The sequence below is a fragment of the Aythya fuligula genome, chromosome 1 (assembly GCF_009819795.1).
Source record: "Aythya fuligula isolate bAytFul2 chromosome 1, bAytFul2.pri, whole genome shotgun sequence".
NCBI lineage: Eukaryota > Metazoa > Chordata > Aves > Anseriformes > Anatidae > Aythya > Aythya fuligula.
Window position 1 is genome coordinate 81,813,447 of NC_045559.1, and position 13,076 is coordinate 81,826,522.

Here is a 13,076-nt window from a genome sequence, read left to right on the forward strand (position 1 = left end):
GAGATGGAGAGGAATGGATACTGGTCCCTGTTTGGCATCGCAGGTGGCACCATCCCTACCCGCCTCTCGACCCCAAGTGCCCTTACACACTAGATTTGAGGCCCTGGAGTGCAAGGGACAGAGTGGTGAGGATGTGGGGGAAAGGCCACACAGGACGCTGTCTCAGGCAAGGAAGTAACCTCCACTCCTCAAGACTTCCTCCACCAAGAAAGAAAGAAGGGTAATGGTCAAAGGCGACTCCCTTCTGAGGGACAGAGAGGGCCTGCAAGCTCCCCATTGCAAATTCTCACAGCAAACTGGCAGGTTTTCGGTTTGGAGAGGTTAAGTCTCCACTGTAGTGGTTCTTGTGGTATTCCAGCCATGTTAGAGGGGAGAGCCTCTGAGGACATTCCAACGATTTAAAATGAATTCTGACATGTCATCTGGAAAGTCGAATTTCTTCTTTTCCCACTAGAACCCGTGACACATTTTGAGAGTGACAGAGGTCTGGGATTGTTTCCAAACTTCTCTTCTCCACATACCTGTCCCTCTTAGTTAAGAATGTACTCTGACTGCTGATATAAAAGTTTATTTTCCTCCATTTTGACTCATCCTCCCCATGGTCCTCCAACTTCTTTTCTCCCCTAACATACCAGGCAAAGATATTAAACAGTCTCCACTTGCAGTGGTCAGGGAAGGAAAGACTGTGATTTTCAATAGTTCCCTTCAAGCCTGGTGCAAATACTCTAAAGGGAAGGATGCCAGGACTTTTCTTAAAAATAAAATAAAATAAAATAAAATAAAATAAATTCCCAAGTACAGCTCTCAGGGGTTCTGCACCAGGAAAATTAAATCATACGGCTGGGGGCCAAGGTTGATGGGGAGAGTTCATGTTCTGACTGCTATTCTCTCCCGTAGGTGTATGCTGCTGCCTGAGTGTTCACCACACTCTTTCAGATGTTTTAAGGAGGTGTATAGCACCTGAGTACATGCTGATAAACAGAAAGCATCTTCTACTCCAAAATGGTTGTACACAACAGACTCAAAGACTCCTGAAGATGAAGCTACAAAATGTTCCAAAGTTCCTCTAGCTGAGTGGAACTACAAACATTTAATATTTTCCTGTGGCGGTCTTACCTTGTTGTGAATCTGATCTCCACCACAACCTCTCTCTCACTCAGTCCCCATTCCTGGAAGAAGAGAGGAAGAATAAAGTATGATCGATAGAAAACAAACAACAAACAAACAAACAAACAAACAAAAAACTCACAGATTAAAGGAAAAATTAAGGGAAAATGAAGAATGAAAACTAAAAACAAAACAAAACAAAAAACAACAACAATAACAACAAAACACCAACAAGCAAAGACTGCATGGCAGCACAGACGGAGAGAAAATAAATTACTATTTCCCATCAACGTGTGCTGTTCGGCCACATCCCAGGAAGCATGGCCTCAGTACATGTAGTGCTTGCTTGGGAGGACAGACATTTTTGTAACAAGAGCCCTCCCATGCCCCGCTTCTCCTTTCCCACCTTTTATTGCTGAGTGTTATGTCATACGGTATGGAATATCCCTTTGGTCAGTTTAGGTCAGCTGCTCTTCTCCCTCCTCCGACCAAGCTTCATGGACAAATCAGAGCATGGGGAGGGGCATCAGTCTCTAGCCTCTTCTCTCTTAATGCACACTGTTCTGGAACAGCTGCTCCTAACCATGCTGACCATTTTGCTTGCTCTTCTGCCCGGTAAGAGACAATAGATCCATCTGCAGCATCATCCAGGCCATGCTGGACTGGTATGAGTTGAAGGGCCATTTTTGGCCACTGTCCATACTTCTCCTTTCCACTTTTTCTCTCTGACTCATGCAGGTGCTGGGGTCGGAAAACTCATCATGCAATGGCCAGAGGAAACCCTCAAGAGAGCTGGAGAGACTGTGGACATCTCCTGTTACCAGAATGATAGCCACCAACTTGCCTATATGTTCCGGTACCAGCAGCCTGCAAGGAGTGGCCTGAAGTTAGTAGCCAGCACCTCTCTGTGGTTGCAGAGGTCTTATATGGAAGGTTACAGTGAGGCCAAGTTTGAGATCAGCAGAGACAACAGTGAACTCTCTGTTATGACCATTAAGAATGTGACACGCAAGGATGCAGCCACGTATTTCTGTGCTGCGAGTGATCACACGGTATCGTGAGGGGGTTGAGCACTAACATAAAATCCCCACCTTGCCAGAATGGGAGACAAAGTCTCTGAAAAATTTGAGACAGATTGGAGAGGGGCAGAGGAAGATCAGAAGGAACTCAAGGGCAAAGTAAGTTAATGGAACCGGGACTCTTTGGAGGGAAGAGGGTCAAGCAAAACAATGCAGCAGCACCTAGCATTTTTGAAGACAAAAACCCTTCAGACATACAAACACACAGGTCGGCATTAAGAATTGAGGCACTGCTGGCGTGGTTAGTAAAAGGCAGCAGATACTTCTCAGGACTAGTGCTACAGCAGCACAGCCGTGTTCTGGGCCACTATCCCCACAGCAGGCCCTACCGTGGCACCAAGCAGAGAGAGAGTGTGGTAAGAAAAGGTTGGCTGTTGAGGGAGGAGAGCCCAGCCTCTGGCAATGGACATGGGAGGCTGACACCAGTCCAGGTGGGAGGAAGCATACCCAGGGCACCAGGCATTCAATCCACTGTGGAGAGGGCAGCCCCTTGGCAGCTTCACAAGTAACAATGTGCCCTGGCAGACACTTTTAGCCACCTGCTCCACACACCTCTTAACTGCCACAGGAACGCATACAGTTCTGAGCAGGAATAAGGCACCTCTTGATGGCAAAACTGCATGTCACAGAGAAAGGAAACTGCAAAAGGCTGCTATCACATGGTGCATCCATTGTGACAGCCAGCTGTGGGCAGAAACTGAATACGTCTTGGCCAGAGCGCTGCATAACTAGGCTTGCAATTTCCCTAACCCACCTCCCCCTTTTAAGGCTCCCTTCAAGACCCAGGGAAGGAACCGTCACCCCCCGTGTAGAAGCACATGGTATGTGGGCAAAGCTGTGGTCTGGTCTACTCACGTGAATGTCAGGCACCTCGGCATTGGTACATGGGACACTAGTACTGTAGGCAGTCAGTCAAAAAGGAGCTGCAAAACAGCACATCCTTCAAGCAGCACTCTGCACCCCAGGTGGGGCCTCTCTTCCTCACAAGGCCTCAGGAAGCCCACTCTAAAATACGACTCTCTCTCTTTTTATCTCTCTCTTTTTTTTTTTTTTTTTTTTTTTACTCTTTAGCAGTTTAGAAAACAGATCATCCACTCTCAAAGGTACACATGACATCGCAGGGGGCTGGGTTGGTAATCACCTTAGAGGGAAAAGGTCTCTCAGACAGTCTCTGTGCTACTTGCTTACGTCAAGCAGCAGACACGCCTGACCCTTCCCGGACTAATGCCAGAGCTTGCAGCAGAAGTTCTGGATCCTTGTTCCTAAGTCCTTGATGAGAGACATATAGTGAAAGTACTGCATCCGAGTCCCTACCTATTCTCTGTGAATCCCAGTAATCAAGAGGGCACACCTGTCGGCGCAATAGTGCTGGAGCTCATGGCACAAACAGATCTCAAATGGACAACTCGGAGATCATCCAGGAGACAGACCCCATCAGAAAAGAATTCAGGCTGCTCGTTGGGAACTCTGAAGGATGAACTGACTCTTTTGTGTTCAGGTTCAAATTAGAACATCTTCCCTCCCTCCCTCCCACCTCTTCCTCTTTCTTTAAGATGAGGAAGCTCTCCGTGGAAAGTAAATGCCCTCTTCTGCTCACTGTGGGTGAACATCCCACAGCCTCATTATTCGGGCTCTTTCCAAACATAAACTCCTGGGGTGGGTCCAACTCTCCAGCTGCAAACAATTCTCTCATTGAGTGCAGTGGCACTGCAGCAGAATGCTGGTGGCTCCAGGGGCATGGGAGAAAGGAGAAAGGAGAGTTGCTAAATGGAGAGCAGCCGTGTTGGGTATTATCAGTGGTCTGGCAATGACAGCTTGCATTTCTAGAAATACGTTCTCCTAGTTCAGGTATTTCAGTCAGCTGTGTCATTGCTGTACTCAGATAAAATAGGTAAATTCGTCCAGTCTGATGCAAGATCCTGGGAAAGGGAAAGCTGGAGAGACCATGGGCTGACAAAGATAAAGCTCTCCAGGAGCATAAAGCAGAGGAGTTTCTGAGGCTAGTCCTCATCCACATCACAGAGCTTGGTCGTGGAGGCACCATGCATTCTCTCTTCCTCCTTCTCTCCTGCCTGGGAGCCGCTGGTACGTTCTCTATTGATACTGATCGTCTATCTACCTGCACACCTGAGCAAAACTTCTCTCACAGGCTCTTGCCTTGTCCTCTCTACTGGCCTTTCTCTTTCCCCAGTAGCATGACATTCTGTTTTTCCTCAATTTCCACCCATGTCAGAGAAATAGACTCTCAGCCTCCTAGAGAGGTGAAGAAGGTAGGACAAGACAAGGGTGCATAAAACAATGCAGGGCTTGCTGTCTCCTTGTCTACAAGAATTAGGGAGTATGAAAGACAGCTAGGCATTTTGGCAGGTTCAAAAACAGCAAAGGACAAGGCCTGTTAAAATTTGGGGGGGGGTGAAGGTGAGTTAGAGGGGAAGAGGATGGGACGGATGGTCGGGCAACACATTTGTGAAAGAGAAGTCCATTGAGGTTTATGAAGTCATCTTCTGCTCCTTGCATCTGTAATGGATGGTCAGAGGCAGGATCCCAGCCTGCAATGTTCTAGTGCAGTGGGTTCTAAAATGGGGTGCATGCACATCTGGGGTTGTGCATTACAGTGTGGGAGGAAAACATTCGAAGTTCAGTAGGGCAAGTACGTAACTTCGAAATGAACAAATAGACATATGTCAGGGCTGTGGGAAGGTGTTTTACTGATAGGGTTATGGAATCAAAAAGGCTGGAGACCACCGTTCTGTTGGCTCCAACAAATATCTTCTTTCTTACATTCTACTGTGACATCATCCTCCAACTCTGTGGAGCCTTTGTGTTCTCTCTGAATCCTTCACTACCAAGTTTTTCTACCTCTCTTGCTCATTCTTTGTCTCACCCCTGCAAATGAAGTTCTCTCAACTGCGTTTGCCCGTTTTACATACGCTTTCTGCCATGGCACAGCTGTCTCATCCCAACCCAAAGGTGCCCCGGAAGGAACACAGTGAAGGCTGCGTACAATTCATTTATGAGGTTCTTTGGCAGCTTGTGCTCTCCTGTTCTCTTCCTGACTTCAGGTGGTACAGACAAAGCCTGGTGTTTCAGAGTAGTGCAGAAAGAACTCAGCAGGATATTTCAGGAGTTGCCTGGAGACTTCTGAAGTTTCAAGCTGTCTTGGCTCTTGCTCATTCTCTGTAGCTCACTGGCTGCTGCTATGCTTAAAGAGAACGGATTCAGGCATGGTGCTGTGAAACCCAATTCTCTTTTCCTCAGTTGCTTTCCCTGGAGCTGCTGATGATGACAAGATTGTGGGAGGCTACAACTGCCCAGAGCATTCAGTTCCCTACCAGGTGTCCCTGAATGCTGGCTATCACTTTTGTGGAGGATCCCTCATCAACAACCAGTGGGTCCTGTCAGCTGCTCACTGCTACAAATCGTACGTATGGCTTGGGTTGTGTATCCGGGTGGATTCTGCTCAAATCTTACAAACCCACCACATCTAGAACTCCGGTGCCTCTCAAGAGAAGACCATACATGCATGGGGGGAGGGACAGGGGCGGGGCAATGCATGGTGTACCTGAAGCCAAAGGAGAAACCCTAGCCTCAGTCCTGCTGTGTTACATGGTCTTTCCAGTATTCCTGCACTCATAGCATCCTTTTCTGTGCATCCTAACATGCCATTCGGTCTACATTTACAAGTCCATGGGGCTTATTATTACCGCTTTCTTCGTCATTCCTCTAGACTTTCTCCATGGATCTCCCTCGTCCTGAGTTTAGGGCACACTTCTGTGCAGAGGGAGAAACAGGAAACTGAATCTCCCTTTCTTGCCTATCTGGCAATGCTCTCCCAACTCAGTCTTCCATGAAATCATGAAGTTCCTAGAGCTGCGTGACACACAAACCATTGATTAGCACAGCACTCCCTTACTCGCTTTCAAGTGTCTGCCGGTCCCCACGTGGCAGCCAGTTGTTCTACCCATGGCTAACTGCTGCTTTTCTCTGCTGACAATTTTGCAGCCGTATACAAGTGAGGCTGGGAGAGTACAACATTGATGTGCAGGAAGGCAGTGAAGTAGTCAGGAGTTCTTCCGTAATCATTCGCCATCCTAACTACAGTTCAAGAACCCTTAATAATGACATTATGTTGATCAAGCTGGCATCCGCCGTGGAGTACAGTGCCGACGTTCAACCCATAGCCCTGCCCACCTCTTGTGCCAAGGCAGGGACGGAGTGCCTGATTTCGGGCTGGGGAAACACACTGAGCAGTGGCAGTGAGTATCTACGCACACCGCATGTAGCTTTCACACTTCTCCTGCTCTACCACCACGCTTGTGAGACCCATGTACAGTTCACCCCTTCTGTGCAGCCTTTTCTTGTTGTGCCCGCAAGTCCTCCACGCTGCCCTGACTTCACGCTGCCCTGCCAGTGTGTCTCAATCTACAATGCACTTCACTGTTTTACTTTACCCTGCTCTGCTGGATGGCTCTCGCATATAGGTCGTTGGTCTTTCTGTTCACTGACAGTACTGAGTCCCAAGACAAAACCTAAAACTGTTACTGCTCTCCCGGCAGCCAATTACCCTGAACTCCTCCAGTGCCTGCAAGCGCCAATTCTGAGTAACCAAGAGTGCCAAGATGCTTACCCGGGTGAAATCACCAGCAACATGATCTGCATAGGATTCCTGGAGGGTGGGAAAGACTCATGCCAGGTAGGAGTTGATGTCTGCGCAGAGCCCTGGGCCACACACTGCCAGGGTGCCCCAGGCTGCACGGTATACATTGGAGCTTGGCAGCCTGCTTAGCTTCAGCCTCCTCCTCGCCAGGTGCTCTCTTCTGACGCACCCTTTGCAGCACGCTTTGGGTGCAGGGTGGACTTCACTGAAAATAGCAGGCCCAGCCACATCTGCTGGTTGGCACTGAGCATGGTACCAGTGAATTTTTGGGGGCTAGAGGAGGCCAGCAAGCAAGGGGGGTATCTCTCTGTGCTCCCATATCAGGGCCTGCTGCGCTTTGTTTTGCATTCCCTGGATTCTTTGTGCCAAGTCAAAAACTTTCTGGGTGAGATTCTGCTTTTAAATCATCTTGTGCCTCTAAATTTTCCCCTCCAGGGTGACTCAGGTGGACCAGTTGTGTGCAACGGAGAACTCCAGGGCATTGTGTCATGGGGAATCGGGTGTGCTCTGAAAGGTTATCCCGGTGTCTACACCAAGGTCTGCAATTATGTTGACTGGATCCAAGAGACCATTGCAGCCTACTGATACCTTGACAACCACCTGGCTCCTTGGCCACTACCCTCCTGCCCTAATGCTTTCCCTAAGAAGACAACAGCACAAATAAATATCTAACCTAAAGAGCCTTACAGACATTTTCTTTGGGGACTGTAGCTCATCAGAGACAAGTGGGGTTCCCTGCAGCCTTCCACCAGCTCCTCCTGAACCTTCCATGTTGTTCCGGTTCAGGTGTGTGCACTGGGAGCAGCACCCTAGAGCTGTTGGGCTGTGAGAATCTGCAATGGGGAGCTTGCAGGCCCTCTCTGTCCCTCAGAAGGGAGTCGCCTTTGACCATTACCCTTCTTTCTTTCTTGGTGGAGGAAGTCTTGAGGAGCGGAGGTGACTTCCTTGCCCGAGACAGCGTCCTGTGTGGCCTTTCCCCCACATCCTCACCACTCTGTCCCTTGCACTCCAGGGCCTCAAATCTAGTGCGTAAGGGCACTTGGGGTCGAGAGGCGGGTAGGGATGGGCACCCCTGTGATGCCAAACAGGGACCAGTATCCATTCCTCTCCATCTCTCAGGCCCCCTCCGTCTGCCCGACAAGAACAGGGTGGGAGGTCCACCACTATTTTGGGTGCGTTGCCCCAGTGCCTTTCTCTCAGGCGTGATAGGGAGCGACTCCACCAGCCCAACTCCTGCTCACACTCCCTGATAGTCCTTAACCTCCTTCTTGAGCTCTGCCACCAGGCTGATCACATCCTCTACCCGCTCGCACCTCACACAGGCAGTATCTCTCACCCACCATTGGCAGCAGCAGGCTCAGGCACTCCCTGCAGCCAGAGACCTGAACAGCCACATCTTTGGGCAGGCACTCAGTCTGGGGTTCCATAGTGGTTTTGGCAAGCACTTCAGTGAGTGCTTCCTGCCTGGTTGCTCATGCTTCCTAGGGGCTGCCTTTGTATGATAGGGAGAGCTGCTGGCTCCGCCCACACCGCATGAGGCAGCCTCATGAGGCAGGCTGGGTCGTGGTGGCTGCCTCAGAAGCCTTGAGCGGCCTCAATGCAGAAAAGCGCCCTCTTGCTGCTCCTCTGCAGTAGGCAACTGCCTTGGAACTGATCACCTGTTGAGTGGCCATGAAATAGCGGTGACACCTGATTGAAATAGCTTGCCACTGCTTCTGCTGGCTCTGCTGCATCTTTTCAGCCACCCTCGCGCCTCTTCAGCCACCCTCAACAGCCACTTTGGCATAAGCTTTGGGCCCTGAAAGGACATCGCCGCCTTGGCAGAAGCTTTGGCCTCCAAAAGGACATAGAGGACTGGGGAGTCCCAGTTTTAAAGTGTACATTTAACCCATCTCATGCAACACATGATCTATAGAAGGTGGAAGAGAAACCTCCCCCAAAGCACCCTGAGGCAGTGTAAACTGGGCCAGTACAGAGCAACTTTAGCCTCTCCAAACCTAGAAACTGCCTCTTTCTTGTGAGAATCTGGGATGGGGAGCTTGCGAGGAAAAAAAGAGAGGCTGAGGAGAGACTGGGAAAAGTGCAAGATTCCTGCAAGGGTGGTGAGGTGGAGAGTCGAGTGGTGGAGAGTCGAGTGGAAAGGTTTCTGCAAGAATTGTCTCCAGTCAGGTGAGCCCTGACCCTCCCGATAGTCTCCTTTTTATTAAGGGGCGATCTCTCTGCTTTCCCCAAGACTTACTGTTGGGTAGAGCTGAAACTGGTAGCCCGACAGAGGGGTGGCTGCCATGGCCTCACACACCCAGGCCCAGCCAGTAGCAAGGCTGAGAATGTGTTCTCAGTAGGAACTCATACATGCAACGCTGTTGAGGGATTTTTTGAACCAGCAAAACTCCCATGGCTTGCTGCAGCTGAGCAAACCAAGCTACCAGGGCAACTATGAGAAGTTCCCATGACAGTGTTCCCACATTGCCCAATTGAGGAATTTAGAAAAATATTGCTACCAGCATCTGTCTTCAAGGACAAGGTCTACGTGACTGCTAATCACAAGGGGGTTGTTTTCTTACAGGTGGGGTTGTTTTCTTGTAGTTGTTTGTCTGAGTGCTTTTGACCAATAATCATGTGTGAGACACTGTCCGCCCCTGTTAAGTTCACTATAAAAGTCAGTCTATTCGGGCAATAAAATGGAGCAGGATCTGGCTCTACTGGTGTCTGTCGTGCTTTCGGCCGTGCTTCCTGCAACACAACACATGCATACCTACATTTGCAGCCAAGCACACAGATCAGCATAGACTCACACTCACATTCACACCAACAAAACCAGCATCATTTTTCTTTTTTTCTTTTGTGATTTGGCTGTTTGTTTGGCTGTGGGTTTTATTTTGGTTGGAGTTTCGTTTTGTTGGCTTTTTTAATACACTTCTCTGCTCATTGTTTTTGCCAAGGCAAGAAGCGCATGCCTGATTTCTGGGTGGGGAAACACACTGAGCAGTGACTGTGAGTATCTACACACGCTGCATGTAGCTGTTCACACTTCTCCTGCTCTACCACCATGTTCATGGAACCACGTACATGGAACCACGCCTTCTTCGGAGCCTTTTCATGTTCTTCCCACAAGCAAGGTTCGTTTTGGGGAAATATGGACATCTATAAGTACAATTTGCATCTTTCCTATAGCTGTGGTCAGACACACTGTCTGGCCAGTAGCTGCCCCTGGATTCCAGTCTCTGCTTTCACTGGTACCTGGTCCTATGAGCCCCCAAGCACAATCACAGAGACACTGTGTAGGGTCTGTCTGAGCTGGAGTCACCTTTTCCCTGCAGCAGCCCACCCAGTGCTGTGCTCTGCACTCGTAGCTGGAACAGCACTGAGAGCACTCCAGTGTTGTGTCTATTGCTGCGTAGTGCTGGCACAGCATCAGGACTCCTTCCAAGCCCCCAAGAGCCGGCAGGCTGAGGGTGGGCAAGTGATGGGGAGGGAACATTGCCGAAGCAGCTGACCTAAACCAACCAAAGGGATATTCCATAACACCTGATGTCACACTCAGCAATAAAAAGGGGGGCTCTCGTGGGGGAGGGGGCTGTTCCTCCTGAACAACCACTGCGCGTTTTGAGGCTTCCCAGGATGTGGCTGAATATCGCTTGTTGATGGGAAGTAGAGAATATTTTTTTTTCCTCTCTCTGTGCTTCCACACGGACTTATTGTTTCTTTTCTTTCTTTTTTCCTCCCCATTCCTTTTCCCTTTAATTAAACCTTTCTCATCTCAGACCTTGAGTTCTCTGTGTTGTATTTTCTACAACACAGAGAGCGGTTGTGGTGGAGCTAGGCTGCCCACCTGAGTAAAACCACCAGAGACATCTTTGCAAACAGCTGCCTGGGACAACCCTGGTCCCTTTGCTTTCCAGTTCCCACTCTAGTCCTGCCATCAGATACATACACACATGTACCACCCATGGTTTTTTTGCCTACGTTCCGTGGAGTCCAGCCTGATGTTCACTAGCAATCATACAGACTGTCATACCCTGCCTTGCTCCTGTAGCTGGCATCAGAAAAACATGGGCCCATTTACCCGTGGCCTTCTTCGAGTTCCTAGTGCTTAAGTTCACTCACTCTGGTCTCTCCAGTCGCTGGTACCTGTGGTCTGTGGTCTGACTACAGTTCGTTACACATAGCCCCCCAAACACAAAGGACATGTACACAGACTAGAGTCCCTCACTCAGGGAAACTGTTAGAAGTAGAACCTAATAAAAGGAAAGGGACAGGTAGAGGCATAGGGCATAGCCAGGCAAGCATACTCACTAGCAGCTTGCCCTTTCTATACCTTTATTCCTCGTTTTTCCCTGAATTCATTCCTCCCCAGATCACCTAACTCCCTCCATTGCCTTGCCTTTGGTTCTTCACATAACCATCCCCTAAGTCTGATGCAATCCCCAAGTGCTGTTCTCCTGATTCCCTTAGCATGTTCCATGCCTGTAGGCAGTAAGACCCATGAGACCCAGAAGTGATCCAGAGAGCTGCTCGCCTTGATTCATGTAGATGGATTTCACAGCTGGATCATGGGGCTTATTGCTCTTTGGGGATAGCTCTGGGTAGAGGTTGAACAAGCTGTTTCTTCAGCTCTGAAATTTGGGTTCCCATTGTAAGGAATGTTTCAGCAATTCGTGTCAATAGAGGGCTTGCAGGTTAAACCTTCCGTCTCTGACATCTGGGGGGGGGCGGGCAGTTCAGCATAACTGCTAACTATTGTGACTATTGCATGGGACACTACGCAAGTCTCTGATATCTGGCCAAGAGATTAAGGAGAAGGGGAAAGCTGAAGGATGACTAAAAGACAAAGCTTGCATGGGATGCTGCGCAAGTCTCTGATATCCGGCCTAGATGGACAAAGGAGAAGGACAAGGAAAAAGCCTGGGAGGAAGACTACGAGCCTTCAGCACAAGAGACCCCCAGAGGGACCACCAGAGACTCATATATATGCATCAGTGGGAGGGTTCGGATTCCTTGAATTAGTTATAATAACTCTGCCTTTTCTAGAAGTAGTAATGAGTATGTATTAGCCTAGGAGCATAAAGACCATCGGCCTGATGTAACTTGTGTGTGTGTTGGAGGAGCCCAGGCTCCCTGCGCACCCAACGCTGTTTACTTGCCTTTTATTGACCCCATAAATAAATCTTATACAGCTAAATTGACTCGGATTACATAACCTAGCATTTACCATTTCTTCAAAGAAAGGGAAGTTCACAGAGAAGAACAAAAAGGTATCTTTAAGAAAGTACGGCTATAGAGTTGTATATTTTGGAGTTCTTCTGATCACAGGAAAAACAAAACAAACAAACAAACAAACAAAAAGATTGGGGGCTGAAGAGAATAGCTGGTAAGAGCAAGGTCAGGGAAGCATCTGGGCGCATGATCTGTGCTAGATCCTCCCTCCCATACTCCGCTTTACCACAATTTCTGAGAGACTTCTGTAGTGCCAGGATGGATCACTCACTGTCATGCCAGGATCCTAGCTTCTTCCTGGTCAACCAAGCTGCGTAAGTTTTACTTTGCTTCCAGGCTCTGCCCTAAAATAAGTTACACTCTTCTTGACTAGGGAGATACAGACGCATGACAGATACTTATGTTAATTGTAGTCCTGCCCTGGGCATATAGAGGGCTCTGAAGAGGCTAACTTTCTTTGTTACCCTGACTTAATGCAATCCAAAAAAGACATTTCTGAAAGGGCCTTGCACACCCTGGTAGTCAATGTTCTTACTTCAGGAGTTGTTCAGCAAGGAGTGTAGCACAGCGTTCCTTGTTCTCAGGGAGCACTCACCTATTTGCTCCTCAGGAAATTCTCGGGCCCCTGATCTACTCACTGTTTATATCAGGTAATAGACACACAGCAGGGAAGCACTGGGAAAGCATTGTCTCTCACAGACCCAGTTAGTTGGTAGTATTGTTGATAGGAAGATGGTTGGACTATATGATTTCATAGGTCCTTTCCAACCTTGTGTTTCTATGATTTTAAGGCATACATCAAAACAGCAGTGGCCCATGCAACTGTCTCAACATTGGACGTGTCTCAACCTTTCTCATCCTAGCAGTGCTCAACCTAGAGCTACTGGAGAGCATACAAAGCTTTCACACATCACATAGAATATACTTTCTTCCCCTCTGGGGAAAAAGTATAGCTGTTTGGGTCATATCTGTGACATCAGAAAATCTCAAGTATCCATTAACAAAAGTCATATACT

The 13,076-nt window shown here is 48.7% G+C and overlaps 2 protein-coding genes across 2 annotated transcripts in view; both read left to right on the plus strand.

The window, feature by feature from the left end:
• Window positions 1–13,076, plus strand: part of LOC116490542 (M1-specific T cell receptor beta chain-like) — a 101,250-nt gene that overhangs the window by 48,399 nt on the left and 39,775 nt on the right. The window lies entirely within an intron of this gene.
• LOC116498167 (trypsin II-P29) lies at window positions 4,229–7,428 on the plus strand. Its single transcript, XM_032202427.1, has 5 exons — window positions 4,229–4,271; window positions 5,445–5,607; window positions 6,189–6,442; window positions 6,743–6,879; window positions 7,279–7,428. The coding sequence occupies exons 1-5, from the start codon at window positions 4,229–4,231 to the stop codon at window positions 7,426–7,428; spliced, it is 747 nt and encodes a 248-aa protein (XP_032058318.1).

Bases quoted from the DNA above. Each gene is read 5' to 3' on its own strand.
- LOC116498167 (XM_032202427.1), top strand. From the start codon at position 4,229: ATGCATTCTCTCTTCCTCCTTCTCTCCTGCCTGGGAGCCGCTG. The intron at 4,272-5,444 runs GTACGTTCTCTA...TCTTTTCCTCAG, and splicing joins CTCCTGCCTGGGAGCCGCTG to TTGCTTTCCCTGGAGCTGCT. The intron at 5,608-6,188 runs GTACGTATGGCT...ACAATTTTGCAG, and splicing joins GCTGCTCACTGCTACAAATC to CCGTATACAAGTGAGGCTGG.